The 12,983-nt window shown below is 47.3% G+C and overlaps 1 protein-coding gene across 1 annotated transcript; it reads right to left on the bottom strand.

Moving 5' to 3' along the window:
* Nucleotides 1-817: 817 nt before the first annotated feature.
* On the bottom strand, nt 818-12,895 carry LOC307091351 (urea transporter 1; the record flags this gene model as incomplete). Its single annotated transcript, XM_079758295.1, has 8 exons — nt 818-1,200; nt 1,396-1,445; nt 1,689-1,823; nt 6,025-6,172; nt 7,349-7,538; nt 10,590-10,718; nt 12,224-12,413; nt 12,715-12,895. 8 exons carry the CDS (start codon nt 12,893-12,895, stop codon nt 1,015-1,017), a joined length of 1,209 nt encoding a protein of 402 aa, XP_079614421.1. The 3' UTR covers nt 818-1,014.
* Between the last annotated feature and the right edge of the window lie 88 nt (nt 12,896-12,983).

Below are 12,983 nucleotides of genomic sequence, written 5' to 3'. Positions count from 1 at the left end.
GGAAACAGAAAGCACTGTGGAAGAAAAAAAGTCACAGCAATATACATTTTATGTGAATATTCATAAGAAGACATGAATATTCATAAGAATATCTGAATATTGTGAAATGAAACGAGAAACGGAACTGAAGATGTCTGTGTTGTGTATCCAAAACGTTTAGAAAAAACTACACACATTGTAATAAATATTAATGACAAGACATGTCATTACTATAAAATAATCTCACACACCCATGATCCATCCAAACAGACTCCATGACACCAGCTTAACCACTTTAAACGATTTATGTTATCAGAAAGATATCTTGTCAGTTCTCCCACATACACACACACAGACACGCACACACACAGACACACACTCTGCTTGACGTTATCGTGTGTTTTGAGTTGTGGTCGAGCTCTAGCTATAGAACGTTATGCAGGGTAGGTCAACTGAGGTGAGGCAATCGATGTACTGCTGGATTTAAGCTGTGTTTACATTTAAAATGTTGGGGAAACGTTTTACCATTAAAACATTTTATGGAACTGGTTTTACTTTGGGGTGATTCTCTTTCGCCTTTGTATGACCACATTGCACTGCTTGCCTTTACAAATACAAAAACTATCTGGAAAAAGTAATTTGTAAATATTTTAATTTGTTGAATTTTAGTGTCATTTTTCCGAACAATTATGAACGATCAACAGTCAATTTAATATGTGTATGTTTCAGAGGGCATTGAAATTTGAATCATATGATAATTAGATGGCAATATTATATTAGCATACTGCAAAGGGAATAGCTTAGCCCTGACCCACAAACCCTTACTAATTTGTAAGTGTTTTCTGTCTTTCCTGAGATAACTGCCAAGCTGAGGGCAAATTTTGGATTTTGTAGAAAAAAAACTCACTACTAACACTTTAATTGTCAAAGCACATATATGATAGGGCTGTGTTGTATTTAGTCCATTCCAATGAGACACAAACAAACACACACACACACACACACACACATATGCGATGAGTGTGTGTCTGGACACTACACAACGGTGCTATCCGGGTCCAACGTGTTGCCGGCTTTCCATTGGCTGCGTGAGCTCAGGTTGTGTTCGGGGCTCCTGACCTGGCCAATGGGGATGCGGTAGGCGGCTAAGCCCCGGCCTGTGAGCAACAGCATCAGTGAGACTACCAGAGTCGCTGCCCAACTGCATGCTGGGAGACCAATCTGAGGCACAACAACGGGGGGGGGGGGGGGGATGGGAAAATAAATGAATAATGATAATTTTTTAACATTTCCAATTAATAATAGAAAAAAGGCCTGAAATGTAACTTGAATCCTACTATTTGACAAAAAAAGGCAGGTCTTGTGACAAAACAGCAGGTGGATATGGAGAGAAAGAGTTTCCCTGAGTCTACGTACCGTCCCCAGGAGATTGCTGAAGGCGATGTTAACGTATGAACAGAGGAAGGCTGGGGAAAAGAGATGGGAGACATGAGCTAAACAAACTCTCCCCCCACCAACACTATGGCTGAAGGAGACGATGCAAAACAACCACTGTGAGTCACCAGCAGCAATTAATGAGTCCGTCTGTGTATCTCTGTGTATGGATGCGTGTCCGTGTGTATGTGTGTGTGTGTGTTTGTATTTCTGTGTCCGTATCCGTGTGTGTGTATGTGTTTGCGTGCGTGCGTGCGAGCGTGCGTGTCTCTCACCAGTGGCAATTGCGAACAGGTGGCTCCTCCAGCTGAAAGTGAAGAAGAGGCCCCCCACACACATGCAGCCCAGGGCCCCGTTGAAACCAGAGAGACCGGAGTACAGGCTGCCATGACGCAACGCCACCGAGAGACCTGGGACCACATACGCACACAGCACTGAAGCAATAACACTGCAGTACTGCACTCGTCCAGTAGGGGGTGCCATGGACATGCGTTTGGTCACGGTTGAAATAGTCACTTCAATAAGGAACAGCCATCTGTTAGAATTGTCTCTGAAATGGATTAATCCATAAGGAAATACACGTGATTATTATGCATTCTTATGAATTGCTTTTGGATTTTACCAATTATTTGAGGTTCAATATAGTCACCTGTGAAGCAACAATTATACATTTATTCAGGGTTAATTTTGTTTAAAAATGTATAAATATTATTCAGACCAATTGTAAAGGCATAACGTAAATAATGTATTAACACTGCATAAATTAGCATTACTTTAAGAATCCTAAAAACAATTAAGATAGTGACAAACACATGACAATGCATTATAATTGAATTGAGTAGAAAATGTACATTTGTTATGTTGCACACACACACATAAGCAGACGCGCACACACACACACACACACACACACACACACATTTCATTCCATTGCGGCCCTTAATGCACATTCTTGGGTTACAGCAGGGAACCCGACCCACAGTTTGAGAACTGCAGCAAATCAATAGCGAGGGCGATCGTGATGGGAACCCTGAAGCAGGTCGGGGTCTCGACCTTGACCCAGGAAGGACATGTGATCTCTTGGGAAGGAGTGGAGGGTCTGAGGTACAGAAACAAAGTCACATGGCTTCAGGATTGGTGCCAGGCATTCCAAGTCCCTCCATTCAGTGAGTAAGGGCCGTGCAGCGGTGAATGGAGTATTAACGGTTCCAGGCACGTTCTCTACTGTTTCAAGTTCCCTCACAAACTTGTAAGTGAATCAGTGAATTACAGGAAGTATTGTAATGGATTCTCGGTTTCCATGAGGCCGGTGAGCAGGCAGAAAGCCAGAGCCCCATGACTTCCTGTGTCTGGTACGTCATTATCCTCTAACCGCTCTTCTCTGTTTCCCTGCCTCACCCTGTCTGCCTTCTGTCCCTTCTCCTCCACCAGGAGTGCAGTACACCTCCCTCTATCCTGCTCTCGGCCACTCCTATCCTCCTGTCACTCTCCCCCTTCTATCCTCTCCTTCCCTTTTCTGTCTCGGGTGTGGCTCACTTTTTGTTTCTTTATGCAAAGGAAACCAGGACCGACATGTCTGTGGATCAGAACAGTGCAGCCGACCACTCCCTCTGCCTTCCCCTTCAGTCTGGGAGGTGGTTAACATTGACAAAAAACGGATAAAACCGAACCCTAGTAAATCCGAATGAACAAGCAAAGCGCAGATCACCGGGAGTTTGTCAGATGAGAAACATCCAGAAGGGGATATATTTGTTCTCCTCCCGCTTTGATGGATCTCTCTCCTCCACTCGTCTCTCCATTCCCCCTCTCGGCTCTCTCCCCTCCTTCCATCCTCCCCCTCTCCATCCTCTAATCTCAACCTCCTTTTCCTCTCCTCTCCATCTCCCCCACCCTCCCCCCCACGCTGTCCTCTCCTCACCCACCCACTCTCCTCTCTCTCTCTATCACCTCCTCCCTCCCTCTCGTCTCCTCGTCTCCTCCCCCGCCAGAGGAGTGTCATTACAGACTAATGGTATCACATCCCCAAGACTCAAGAGAGCACTAAGGGTTTTACCGGATTGTTCTCGGTGTATGTGTGTATGCGTTTGCGCGAGCGTGTGCGTGTGTGTGTGTGCGCCTGTGTGTCGTGTGTGTGTGTGTGTGTGTGTGTGCGTGTCAGTGCGCCTGTGTGTGTGTGTCTCTCTGGATGCGTGTTTGTGTTGTGCACGTGTCTCCAAACAGGATTTGGAACGCTAAGCGTTTCTAAGATGTGTGTGTTTGTGTGTGCATGCCTGTGTTGGTGTGTGTTTGTGTGTGCGTGCCTGTGTTGGTGTGTGTGTGTGTGTGTGCACGTCAGTGCGCCTGTGTGTGTGTGTCTGGGTGCGTGTTTGGGTTGTGCACGTGTCTCCAAACAGGATTCGGTACACTAAGCGTTTCTCAGAAGTGTGTGTTTGTGTGTTGGTGTGTGTTTGTGTGTGCGTGCCTGTGTTGGTGTGTGTTTGTGTGTGCGTGCCTGTGTCGGTGTATGTTTGTGCCTGTGAACTTGTCTGAGAGTGTGAGTGTGTCTGAGCTCGTTCAGATAATTGTCACTGCACAGGATTTGGTATCCTAAGCTTTCCTCAACTGCAGAGATAAAGTGTTCCCATGTGTGTGTGTGTGTCTGTGTGTGTGTGCCTATGCATGCTTCATGCTGTTTGTGTGTGTGGGGGTGAGTGAATGAGTGGTGAGGGAGTTCATGTGTGTGTCTGTGTGTGGGTGAGTGTGCGTGCCTGTGTGTGTGTGTGTGTCTCACACAAAGTGAGATGCTGTCAACACTAATAGAATTTGTCAGACAGCTTTCCCCATCCAAGCACAAGATGGCCTCTTAAGTTTTCCTCTTTGCCCTTCACTTTCACAAAATGAAAGCTGTTATCATCATTAGTGCTCTCTTGTGTGTCTGCATGTCCGTCCATACGTCTGCATGTCTTGCCATCTGACTGGACATCAAATATGGAGTGAACTGAGCTGAAACGTTTAACATTCCATACAGCCAAGGCATTAATACAGAGTCTTTAAACTGACGCACTATTACCAGTCTGACGACAAACGGATGCACTATTGTTAAGTCACGATAACAGTACAGTACAAACTCACAGATAGACTGCTGATGTGAGTATGGCTGCCATCCAGTTCTGATTCACCGGTTATGATTCGGCCTGTCTTGGCCAGTACAGCCTGTGCAGAATACGTCGTACCAATGTACACCGCACTCTGCCATTGTCATGAGTCAGGCCAGATTCACCAGGGGGTCCACAGTGGACGAAGCTCGCTGCTCGGGTTTCAACCCAACGGAGGAGAGGTGAGGAGGTGCACTAGTCCTCCTCACAGCCCCCAGCAGCACGTCCTCGCTAGGGAACACCCTGCTCATTTAACGCAGAGCTTGAATATCTTCACTTTAGTGGGTTTTCATCTTCATCGGAGAGAAGGAAACGTTTGGCGGCGGGCATACGGCCTCTCTTCAGAAGAAGCATGTGATGGAGACGAAATCATCAGGGAGAGAGACGGAGCACGCGTTCTACTGACGTTCCCCGACTCACATCTGCCTATTGCCCTCCCTGGTGATGCGCTTCCTGCACACAGTCTCCGCCCACTTGCATCTCTTTGATGTCGGCACTTCCTCGCCTCACAATTCTTTCAAAGAACTCTGCGTGTGTGTGTGTGTGTGTGTGTGTGTGTGTGTGTGTGTGTGTGTGTGTGTGTGTGTGTGTCCGCGTGTGTGTTTATACAATCCATCATTTGTGCAGGTGTCTATCCATGATTTGCAAGCATGTGTTTGTCCAGGTGCAATGTGTTGGTGCACGTGTTTGTGTGTGTGTGTGTGTGTGTGTGTGTGTGTGTGCAAGTGTCTATGTATGTGTGTCAAAGGATGTTTGTGTGTGTGAGAGAGAGTATGCGTGGAGTTTGTTGTCAATTTCTAGGAGCTTTCTAAATTCACTCCTACGCCTCTGCTTTCCCCCATCGTATGAGTCATAACAGCAACACACACACACACACACACACACATACACACACACACACACACACACACACACACACGTCATCTATTAGCAGAATGCAATAGAGACTTGCTTTCTCTCCTTTCACTCAATCCATATTTAACTCATTGCATTCACCCACTTCTTTTGTACTTTATACTCCCGCTTCTCACAAAATCCTCCCATACTCAAGTCAATATATTTATAGAGCGCAGTTAAAAACAACCAAGTTGCTGGGTACAGCTTGGGGAATTAAAGACGGAACGAGAGAAACTAAGTAATGCATGTTCACAACTACAAGCTAATTCTAGCAAGCTAGTACTAGTGTGACGTTGGATACAGAGTACATGGCTGAGCCCTGCATGTACGTAAACCATGCTAGGCTACTACTAGCCAGCTAACACTAGCATGCTGTTGCATACAGAGTACTTGGCTGAGCCCTGCATGTCAACCACGCTAAGCTACCACTAGCGTGCTAGTACTATCGTGCTGGTGCATACAGAGTACTTGCCTGAGCCCTGCATGTACGTAAACCACGCTAAGCTACCACTAGCGAGCTTGTCCTAGCGTGCTGGTGCATACAGAGTACTTGACGTGTGTCCCAATGGCTCAGACTGACCAGCCAGCGTCCCCGCTGCGGAGCCCAGGATGGCGTGCAGGGCCAGGAGGGGGGAGTAGAGCAGCGTGGCCCCCAGGATGAGCAGGGAGGGCCCGAGGGAGTCGCAGGCGAAGATCTGCCCCACGCCCAGGAAGATTCCCTGGAGCAACTTGGGGGCAGACACACACACGCAAACACACACGCAGACGTAGACGCACATGCACACGTGCACACACACACAGACACACACGCAGGCGCACGTGCACACGCGCACAAACAGACACACATACACAGAAACACACACACACACACAAAAGAGACGAAAAAACACAAACAAGTCTCAAAAAAAACTAATAGTCACAACTCAAAACAACGTTCTGGCAAAATACAACACAAACAAACATTTGTGACGATGCAGCAGGGAGTCAGAGGAGCAGAGCGAATAAATAGGCATGGCAACCTAAGCACAGGTGACGATTATTAATTTGTGATAGTACGCTGTCAGGAAAGGACAGCGTCGTGGGTGGCCGAAGAAGAGTGTCTAGAAGTGTCTGCCGCCCCACTGCGTGACAAAGAAGCAAGAAACACGACACCAACAAACGTGCTAAACTCATATCCTCAGAGAAAGGTCACGATCACCATCAATACTCATAATTGATAAATAACAACATGGATAATAATTGATTGAGCCTTCGTGAAAGCATTAACCAGGGAAGGCAAGAGTGCACTATCACTATACCAGTCAGGTGTTTCCATGACGACATGAGGAGTGCAGTGGCCTGGCGGAGATATTCACGAGTCATGCGGGGCCTATCCTATGAAATATGTGGCTGGGTGTGTGTGATAGGTGGAGGGGCCGCGGTGTGAACACGATTAACACACGACGTTACCGTGCCGGGGAAGTGGCAGGGCAGCCCGTGAGCTCTCCGCAACAGAGTGAAGACATGACATATAAATAGGCCACACGTCAACCCTCGTCTCCGGAGGGAGGGCGAGGGGGAGAGAGGGAGGGGGGTAGGGGGAGACAGATGTGTGTTGGCCTGTTAATGGGCTGCTCCGTGTTGGTTGGGAGGGTTAGGCTGGATTGAAGGCTGCTAAGAACTGGCCCAACCGTTGGCCATCTGAAACGTTTGGGGAGACGAGTTGGGGAACAAATCTGTTCAGTGTGTTCAGCTGTGTCGGAGGCATTTGGAACCGCGCAGACGGTGTCTGGTCCGATTCAACATGCAAAGTCTGAGAGCGTTGGCGGTCTGAGGATTTGAGCCAGCGGATACTCTCGATTGGTTGTGTGCTGCTAGCACACTGACGCTGATTCGCTCCCACTCATGAAACTAGTCATCCTCACCTGCGCTGTGTTGAGCTCTGTGGCGTTGGGCTGCAGCGCCCCCACTGGCAGGGAAGGGTAGTGCGGGAAGTAAGGGTTGTCCGGCCTGGTAACCAGCAGGTAGAGGACGATGACGATGTTGAACGGGAACACGGCCACGGGCAGGTCCCAGCGGTCCAACACCGGGGACAGACCGCTGTACAGGAAGGTGCTACAAGGACAGAAGGACCAATAAGAGCAGTGTTATCAGAGCTAAAACATGCAAGATTTCCTATTTCCAGTTACCCTCCTCCCTCTCCCTGATCTCTCTGAAGCCCTGCAAAGCATGTTTCCGATTGGCCACGAGGTAGAACTCCTAGAAGGGGATTTCTCTGATTCTAAAATAGGAATTATCTGATTCTAGAATAGGAATTATCAGATTCTAGACTAGGATTGATCAGATACTAGAATAGGATTTCTCTGATTTCTGTACAGAAACAGGGAATTAACTTGGGTCAATGTCAAGTCTTCTAATAAGGGTTTAAACAGAACTACTTGTATAAGGTCAAATTTCAAACCCAAAAAGATCTTGCATATCTCAGCTCTTATTAAGGAGAAAGGAAGAGAGGGGGTAGGAAGGTTACGGTAGGAGAATAAGAAGTAAGGGAGAGTGTGTGTATGTGTGTGTGTGTGTGTGTGTGTGTGTGTGTATCTAACACTTTTTCACAATTAAGTGAATGGGAGTGGGAGTACATACAAATAATCAAACTGCTTCAAGTGCTACACTTTTAGAAACACGAGATAGAAAATTCAATTTTTGTCTTAATTTTCACTGGCGAGGCCGCAGTCTGAACGGATGAGTTGTCAGCCTGCGGTGAAAGATGCGTGTACATTCAGCTGTCCTGACGTCAGTGGGGAGTTTGCCCCACCATGGTGGAGCCAGGAGAGAAAACAATCAAGATTGTGCGGGACCGCTGCACAACGAAACCTGCGACTCCATCACTACTGCAGCCTGGTAGTGAGGGAGAAGCAGTCGGTTTGAGCGTGGAGTGTAGAGGACGGATGGACTGCCTTCCTCTTGATCTCCAAGAAAGCACCAGCTATCTATCTGTAGCGCCCATCCAATTTGATAAAATTGGGTTTTCCTACATGCACAATTTATGCTAAATTGTCACTAATGTGGGCCTGAAGTTGTGCTGATACTGTTGACATGTATCTGGTTAATTTGGGGAAGTTTGTGTTAAATATAAAAAACGTCCTATGTTTTAAAGAGCCCTTGAACCCCTTAGTTTATTTTTATGGGTTTGGAATTTTTTTGGCAGGTCTCAATCATCTTAACCTGTCTGATTGTCGGAGGGCCGGGTTATAACAAAAAAATTCGGGGAATGAGAGAAAAAGAAGCTGTGAGGAGAAGCTGAAGAGACTATGTTATGTCGGGGAAAGCTCAAAGTTAACTTGAAGAACAGTTATACTATTTACCGTTTGCAACCGGGTGTTTGCGTGAGTGTTTGTTTATTTTGTTAAAAGTATAAACGAGGCTTTTTGCTAAGGGGCTGACGCAGGACGGGACTGTTGCACCAACTGCGTTCACGGGAGAGGCCAGGACAAGGACGGACTTCGCCACGCTCTGCTGCCGAGGAGTTGGTGTTGGACCGAGCATCGAGACGGGTTCCTGATCGTGTTGCTGCCTCTTGGAAGAGGTTGTTTTTCAAGGAGTGTACCGTGTCTTTTTGTCCTCATTCGGGTGTGAGTATAGACTTTTCTTTTGAAGAGGATTTCTGTATGAGCTCCATCAAGCGCGCCAACACTGGTATCAGTAACTGAGCCTTTCAAAAACCCCGGGGTATTAGTATTTAGGGTTATCAGTTGTGTTATTCATGTGTTCATGAGTCAATCTAAAAGAGCGGGGAAAAGAGAGCTGAGTTATATTGTTTAGAAATAAAACGGTCTAATATTGCTCTCAAATCTTGTCTTTCCAGTGTTTTTTTTCATGTTGATTGTATTGTTTCATCTTGAATAAGGGCTATAGTTACAGTTGAAATACACTGCATGGGAAATTAAAGGGACATTCTATAAAAGTAATTTAGTCAAAACAGAATTGAGTGAGAGGGCTACATATCATTTAAAACTTAAAAGAAAGATAAGTAAAAGATTAACATTTCAGTTCAGGAAAATTTTAGTTAGCCATTTATTTGTTTAAATTGTGTTATGTTGCAAATCTGATAAGCTGTTGTGTTTTATTAAACATATGCTTAAAGGCATTTAAATGACGTTAAGTGTTGGAGTTTGTATTATTCAAAGGTTTGACGCCAATCTTTTCCCTTATTCTGTAAATTAATATCGGCTCCAAATATCGGTTATCGGCCCCCTTGACTACTAATAATCGGTATCGTATCGGCCCTGAAAAAAACATATCGGTCTATCTCTACTAGAAATAGCTCATTATAGGTTAAGGTATCGAGACAGAAGGACATGTTGGACGGCATTCCGGTTGGTTCTCACTTCTGCCCGAGACCAACTGTGTCTGTAGAAAATGTGTGCGGCGGATTTCGATTTTGGTGAAGGATGACGTACAGTCTTTTAAGGAGGCGGTAGGAAGGAGCTCTGTTGATCAAACCTGCGTCAGGTAAACACACAAGCTGAAATTGGGTTGAAGATGAATAATAATCCCTATAATAAACACACGTATTTCCCCTCAGCAGACACCAGAGTTAGTGATGCCTTCATTCTCAGGCATGGCTTTGATTCCTGGACACTGCTGGGAAAACAAGTGACCAGTCAGAGGAAGACAGCAGGGAGGGAGAGAGAAGTACAAGAGCAACAGAAGGCAAAGGGCCTGTGTGTGTGTGTGTGTGTGGGTCTGTGTGTGTGTGTGTGTGTGTGTGTGTGTCTGATTCCGTGCGTGTCTCTATGCATTTGTGTGTGCGTGCGTGTGTCTCTATGCGTGTGTGTTTGTTTGTGTGTGCATGCGTGCGTGCCTGTCTGTGCGTGTGTGTGTGTCTTTCTCTATGCGTGTGTGTGTGTGTGTTTCCGTGTGTGTGTGTCTATGCGTGTGTTCATTTGTGTGTGTGTGTGTGTGTGTGTGTGTTTCCGTGCGTGTGTGTCTCTATGCGTGTGTGTGTGTGTGTGTGTGTGTGTTTCCGTGCGTGTGTGTCTCTATGCGTGTGTGTGTGTGTGTGTTTCTGTGCGTGTGTGTCTATATGCGTGTGTGTTTATTTGTGTGTGCGTGACTCTATGCATGTGTGTGTGTGTGTGTGTGTGTGTGTGTGTGTGTGTGTCTCACCATGCTGCTGCTCCAAGACATGCAGGCAGGAGCAGCCACCAGTACCAGTCCCCGGCCGAGCTGAACACGCCCATCAACAGGGACACCAGCATGCCGTTATAACCATGGAGACCAGCGGTCACCTCCGCGCTACACACACACACACACACACACACACACACACACACACACACACACACACACACACACACACACACCAGATAAAGACACACAATTAAGAAATACACTTTTTTTTAAAGCCTTGCATTATCCATCCCCTGGAAATGCAAACTCACAGCTGCACACAAGCGTGCACGCACACTAGCCCAGCCATGCATGGCTGACAAGTTAAACAAACGCGAGAGAGCGTTCGGTGACCTATCACTTTGTCTATGGAGTCACATCTGCATATCGTAAATGGTCATTCCGAGATTTTAGATACAAGTCTGATCAAAGGATGAGCCTCTGCCGAGAGTGAATCATGTACATTGTGAGCTGGTGTGTGAGGCGCCGTCCACTGGGACAGTTTGTAGGAACCATGAAAGAAAGCACAGAGTGCAAAAATCGATCTGGAGACCTGTGGGTGTGGTTGATGGCTGGTTTAAGCAGCCTCACCTGGCACCAGTCAGACTGATGGTGAGGAAGTGCACCTGTTGTGCAATGCACACAGGTTATATGGCAGCATGGATCCACTGCTCTGTGTGGCATAGTGCTCCAAACTCTGCAAAACCAACGGTTTAAACCCCCTCCCCCAGAGTCCTGGGCGTTGGAGGAGACCAGCAGAGCCACCTAGGTGGTGTGTAGCAGGGACACTGCTGAAAGGTCTTTCTCTGTGTCATTTTTCTGGGGCAGGAAAAGGTTTGGCTGCCTAAAATACATCAGACTCTCAAATATCAGGCCACATGCCACCCTGGCGTTTTTGTTGCACACTGTGAACGTGTTACAAAAACGACACACCACCATACAAAGTGTTAAGGTAGTTTGATACTGTGTGCTAAGGATGACGTTTGCCTCTCTTGTGAGCCCAAGGACTCCAAGATATCACCAGCCTGGGTATTGGGGACGGTTTCTAACACGTTCTGTCAGACAGGACTACTGACAGAGGGCCACCATGATAGATACACACACACTTAGATCAAAGACACATATAGGCATAAGCAAACAACACGTATATCTGACACCCTAAACTCAAATCAACCGGTTTCAAAATACCAATATATGTTTACGACGCAACTGAACTTTGTAGCGCGACGGCTAGTGTATGTTCAACGTCTCTGGGAGCGTTAATGATCGTCCGTATGCACAATCGTTCCTTCTTTGACCTCGGAGGAGAATTGGTAGTTACGATTTTACCTAAAGTTAAACAGTCTAAGCCAAGACCAACAAACTGGTCTATCTTCTGCTCAAACGCCAGACTTTGTCACATGGAGGACACATGGCAGGCCATGTGGTTTCCTATGAATTGGTTCCTAAACTGCTGGTGCAATGCATGGCCGACCCATTTCAACTTTCGGGCATGAAAATGAACAAAAACGATTTCCTAGGGTTGCTTGATTCCTCATAATTTCTCGTATGGGATTCAGAGATGAAACGCCTTATTTTAAGCTTTTAATGAAAACAATGTCATCTGTGTGTGTGTGTTTGTGCGTGCTCACCCGTCTTGTCCTATGAGGACAGCTGTGAGCATGGAAGCCAGCACGCCCACCGTTCCCAGGAGGCCCTGCCAGGGGGAAGCCCAGAGGAGCGCGGCCAGGATGAGAGCGCCGCTCAGCGGGTTGTTGGCCAGGATGACCCTGGACACCCCCCGCAGGAACCACACCACCAGCTGCAGGGCAAACGGCCGCTCTGGCTCGGGGGAACCGAAAAATACACAAACTGAGAACCACAAATCCACGTAGTTCACTCAAAAGTAACACGAGACATGCAGGCAAACTGTCGGTAGCCAAGTCACTTTTCCTTATTATGCTTTTATTTTGGACTGCAAACAAACACTGACAACGCACCGCGACTTTCTACAGAGCTTTGAATGGCAAGGTGACAACCCGCCAAACACCAAAGAAACACAAACAATATCGTCAGACTTGTTCAAGAGAGAGAAACACCTCAGGGAGGGTCAACGCTACGCTACAGCCGGGGGGGTCCACACCTTGTACGTACGTGTCCAGGCCCACCATGTCTCCGCTGCAGTCCAGCAGACGCCACAGCGCGTGGGGCCGCTGCCCGGCCCGCGGGCCCCCGGCCGGGCCCTTCTCCTTCTCCCCCTGGCCCTCAGTCCACAGCACGGTGCACTGGGCGCTCCCCTCTCCGGCCCTATGGTCCCCCTTCATTGAGTCCGATACTAGTCCCCCCACCTTTCACTGGTTCTCTGGTCCCACTGTGATGGTCTCGTCGTCCCAGTTCACAGCTCCGATAGTC

Source organism: Pollachius pollachius (genome assembly GCF_949987615.1).
Source record: "Pollachius pollachius genome assembly, chromosome: 20".
NCBI classification, from domain to species: Eukaryota; Metazoa; Chordata; class Actinopteri; order Gadiformes; family Gadidae; genus Pollachius; species Pollachius pollachius.
Note: the sequence above shows the minus strand (reverse complement) of the source record. Positions and strands in the feature narration are given on the sequence as shown.